The sequence below is a fragment of the Microtus ochrogaster genome, unplaced genomic scaffold (genome assembly GCF_000317375.1).
Source record: "Microtus ochrogaster isolate Prairie Vole_2 unplaced genomic scaffold, MicOch1.0 UNK110, whole genome shotgun sequence".
Taxonomy (NCBI): Eukaryota; Metazoa; Chordata; class Mammalia; order Rodentia; family Cricetidae; genus Microtus; species Microtus ochrogaster.
In genome coordinates this window covers 111,544-116,249 of record NW_004949208.1, presented here as the reverse complement: position 1 = coordinate 116,249, position 4,706 = coordinate 111,544, and the positions used below count along the sequence as shown (strand labels likewise).

The 4,706-nt window shown below is 40.0% G+C and overlaps 1 protein-coding gene across 1 annotated transcript in view; it reads right to left on the bottom strand.

Annotated features, from left to right (window-relative positions):
* Positions 1-3,251: 3,251 nt before the first annotated feature.
* The window catches only part of Efcab14 (EF-hand calcium binding domain 14), a 34,695-nt gene continuing 33,240 nt past the window's right edge, over positions 3,252-4,706 (bottom strand). Inside the window, exon 10 of the mRNA XM_013355286.2 lies at positions 3,252-3,433. Within this exon, the coding sequence (XP_013210740.1) occupies positions 3,252-3,433 (182 nt within the window). The remainder of the gene's footprint in view (positions 3,434-4,706) is intronic.

Here is a 4,706-nt window from a genome sequence, read left to right as displayed (position 1 = left end):
GGAGGAAGGAAAGAAAGGGAGGGGGCTGGAGAGATGGCTGAGTGGTTAAGAGCACTGACTGTTCTTCCAGAGGACCCGGGTTCAATTCCCAGCACCCACATGGCAGCTCACAACTGTCTGAAGATCCAGTTGCAGGGGATCTGACACCTTCACACCAGTGCACATAAAATAAAAGTTAAATAAGCCATAAAATATTTTAAAAAAAGGAAAGAAAGGGAGGAGTTGATGTAATTATAATCCAAAAATAAAAGAAATTAAAAAAAGGAGGGACTCAAGATCACAAACTGCTTTATGACCAGTAGCACAGCCACCATCAAGAAACGTAGGGAAAGTGGATTGATTCATTATACATGGCTACTGGTAGACACATTTTGAACAATGGTTTGGCAGTTCAAGAATTATGTGACCTAGATGCTGAAAAAGCCTTTGACAAAATACAACATTCCTTCATGATAAAAGACTTGGAGAGAGCAGAGATACAAGGGACACACCTAAACATAATAATGATGATATACAGCAAGCCAACAGCCAACATCAAACTAAGTGGAGAGAAACTCCCAGCGATCCCACTGAAATCAGGAACAAGACATAGTTTATTCACTCTCTCCAAATCTATTCAATATAGTACTTGAGGTTCTAGCTAGAGTAATAAAACAACAAAAAGAGATCAAGGTGATACAAATTGGAAAAGAATAAGTTAAACTCTCACTATTTGCTGATAATATGATAGTTTACATAAGTGATCCCAAAAATTCTATCAAGGAACTTCTACAACTCATAAACACCTCCAGTAATGTAGCAGGATACAAGAGTAACTAAAAAAAAAATCAGTAGCCCTCCTGTACACAGATGATAAATGGGCTGAGAAAGAAATCAGAGAAACATCACCCTTCACAATAGCTACTAATAGCATAAAATATCTTGGAGTAACTCTAACTAAACAAGTGGAAGACCTGTATGATGAGAACTTTGAATCTTTAAAGAAAGAAATTGAAGAAGATACCACAAAGTGGAAAGATCGCCCATGCTCTTGGGTAGGTAGAATTAACATAGTAAAAATGACAATCTTACAAAAAGCAGTCTATAGATTCAGTGCAATCCCAGAGAACCTAGACAACAAAGGGAACCCTAAGAGAGACATACACAGATCTAAACTACATGGGACGTAGAAAAAGACAAGATCTCCTGAATAAATTGGGACCATGGGGACCATGGGAGAGGGCAGAAGGGGAGGGGAGAAGTAGGGAGGAGAGTAGAGAAAAATATATAGCTCAATAAAAACAATAAAAACTAAACAAACAAAAAACCAGAATGGTTAATTAGGACAAGTCAACATTTAAACAATCATTCTGGCTGATACATTATTCTATAGAACACATTTTCTATAGAAAGCAGTCATTTCTTTCTTTTAATTTTTTAATTTTTAATTTTTAATTTTTTTTAAGAGACGGGGTCTCGCTATGTTGCCCAGGCTGGAGTGCAGTGGCTATTCACAGGCGCGATCCCACTACTGATCAGCACAGGAGTTTTGACCTGAAAACAGTCATTTCTTGACTCAAAATGAAGAGGTTTGCTTTTGAATGTGATTGCTGTGTAATGGCAATGATAAGTCACTGTGTTCCTCACAGACACCTGAGGACAGACAACTCATCAGAGCAGCTGAGCAGGTGACTGGGAATGATCAGGAGGCATACTGTCTATACCTTGTTCATATAGAACTTACTTCGTTTAATGAATTCCCTGGTTTTCTCTTAGATTATTCTTTAAGACATCTGTTTTCTACTGGCCACTCTTATGAGTAAGTCCAAACTCTAGGAGTCACTGATGTTTAGACATTTGTAGCATGCTGGAGGACATTATATCATATACATTTGTACTTAAAAGTATTATTTATGATGAAAATGTTAAATATGTGTTTTAATTGACAAATTGTATGATAAAATTTAAAATTACACCTATGAATAAAACATCAATTTAATGAAGACAAAATAAAGAATTATATGACCTAGCAATTTTATTCCTAGGCACTGAGTCAGGAGAAAAACATGTTTCTATAAAATCTATGCACTCATGTTCACAGAAGCATTAGTAACTGCACAAAAGTGGAAACAGCTCAACTATCTGGACGGATGAACCACACGTGAATACACCATAATGGACTATTACTCAGTCATAGGAAGTACTGCTTCATGCCACAACATGAGAAGAGCGCTCTGATGAAAGGGGCATACACGAGGCCATATATTGTATGATTCCACGTCTACGAATGAAACAACCCAAACACATAAATCCAAAGAGACAATGCTTGCTAGGAACCAGAATGTGGTAACTGGAGAACAATTTAAATATTTCTCTTACTTATTGATTTACTATTTGTATGTGTGTATATGTATACGAAAACACACATGGAGAGCAGAGGACAGCTCGTGGAAGTGGGTTTTCTTTTCCCCACCATGCGGATCTAACTTAAATGGCCAGAATTGATGCCAAGTATTGAAGCATCTGGCAGGGCTCGGGAGGAAGAGCTGAGTGTGAGGCTTCATTCTGGGGTGATGGAAACGCTATGGTATTAGACAGTGGTGACGGCTAAATAGCCTCGAGGATTACTAAGGCCCACAGATGATACAGTTTAAAAAAGAACCACAGGACTCTCTGTCTGCCTCTGTATTTATTTTTTGTTGGTTGATGCCACTAGTCAATTTGTGTTTAAAAAAATAACTAAGGTATCAGTTTCCAACAAAAGTCTTTAACATTTACAAAGGATCTGAGCCAGGTGTAATAGTGTATGCTGTAACCCAGAGTTCAAGACCAACCTTAGGTATATAGAATGTTGAGGTCAACCTGGGCTACATGAGACTCTGTCCCAAAACAGACAGACAAAACCAAAAATAAATAAATAATAAATAAAGTAAACCAACAAAAAATTCAAAAGGGGTTTAGTGAGATTGCTCAGTGGTCGGGAGTGTACTACTCTTCCAGAGGACCAGAGTTCAGTTTGCAGCATCCTTGTTAGGTGGCTCACAAATGCCTGCAGCTCCAGCGCCAGGAAGATCTTATGCCTCTGGACTTGGAGAGAGTACACACCATTAAGAATTGTGTAAAAATAAATAATGGAAAAATTTAGAAGAAATAAAAAAGAAAAAGGACTCGATTGAGTTCTTATGCTTACTTCATAATACTGAAGAAGTGAAGGTTTCTGGGCTGTGTTTCTTTAAAAGCCTTCCTGAATATTTTCCTTTAGTAATTCAAGATCACACTTGGACCCCACAGGCCTCTTGCCATTTGGTACTGGGGAAGAATGAAAATGTGCCAAAAGGAGGAGGAGCAGTTTCTGTGCAAGACCTGTTCCACCGAGGATTTCCTACAAACTTCCGACAGGTCCTCTCACTGCTGCCCCAGGCCGGCAGCGCAGCTGGTGAGGCCTCAGAGGCTCCTGGAGCCAGAAGAGCAGACGGGATACTTCCTCCCAGTGCCCAACTGTACATGGAAAGTCTTTTTCTTTCTTTTTTCTTTTTAAAGAAAATAATTTATTCGTGTAGTGTGGTGTGGTGTCACACTGCTTTAATCCCAGCACTTGGAAGGCAGAGGCAGCCAGCCTGATCTACACAGTGAGTTCCAGGATAGCAAGGGCTGTTACACAGAGAATCTCACAAAACACAGAACAAAAAATGACTTATTTAACTTTATTGTATGTGCACTGGTGTGAAGGTGTAAGATCCTCTGGAACTGGAGACAGTTGTGAGCTACCATGTGGGTGCTGGGAATTGAACCCTCGTCTTCCAGAAGAGCAGCCAGTGCTCTTAACCACTGAGCCATCTCTCAGCCCCAGAAATTCTTTTTAATAGAGAGTAAACACAATGACTGCCCTTACTCGCCAGAAGACAAAGGAAAACCACCAGAGGCAGGGGAAAAGAAGAGCATTTAAGCGTTAATGAATTGCAGCACGTAAGCAACTCATTCATTCAGTTACACAATCATGTCTACCAGGCTCTGAGCTGCAGGTTAGGGAGTGAAGAGGACAGATACTTTACTCATGGAAGCTAAATTTTGTTTCTTCCCAGGGAATTTCAATAGAGTAGCATATGCAAAGTAGGAACAAACAAAACAAATCATAATGTATAGGAAGTGCCTACCCCAGACCTGGGACACAATGCACAGGGCATCTAAGGTAAAGTGAAGAGCCAGTGGAAGTATGTGACCAGAACTGGGTGATTTCCAGCCGGCCCAAGAACCGCAGGAGGCCTCAACCTTAGAGTGAAGAGTAGAAGGCCTTACTGGAACGAGGAAAATGCCATCCTGTGAAACTCAGCATTTTATGGGTATTTATTTTGCTCATTGCCCTCCTAGAGGGTCCTGAAAACAGTCAACTCTGACTTGTTTTGCTAATCTCACAGAATTGTTTTGGCTTTTTTCTGTTCTCTGCATTAGACAACATATCCACGAGCAAAGAAAAGACTTTCTTTGGAGACACACTCTTACTATATATAGCACAGGCTGGCCTCAATTTCTTTATCTTTGTGCCTCAGCCCCCTGAGTGCTGGGATTAGAGGTGTGTGCCACTGTGTCTAGTTCAGACTGTATCTTACAGTGTATCCCCATTCTTTGACTGAACACCTTAAAACACACTGAAAGACACTATGGAGGCTTTGGAGACAGCCTCAGTTTGAATTCTGTCTCAAGCAATCATCTACTGATCAGACTTCTGT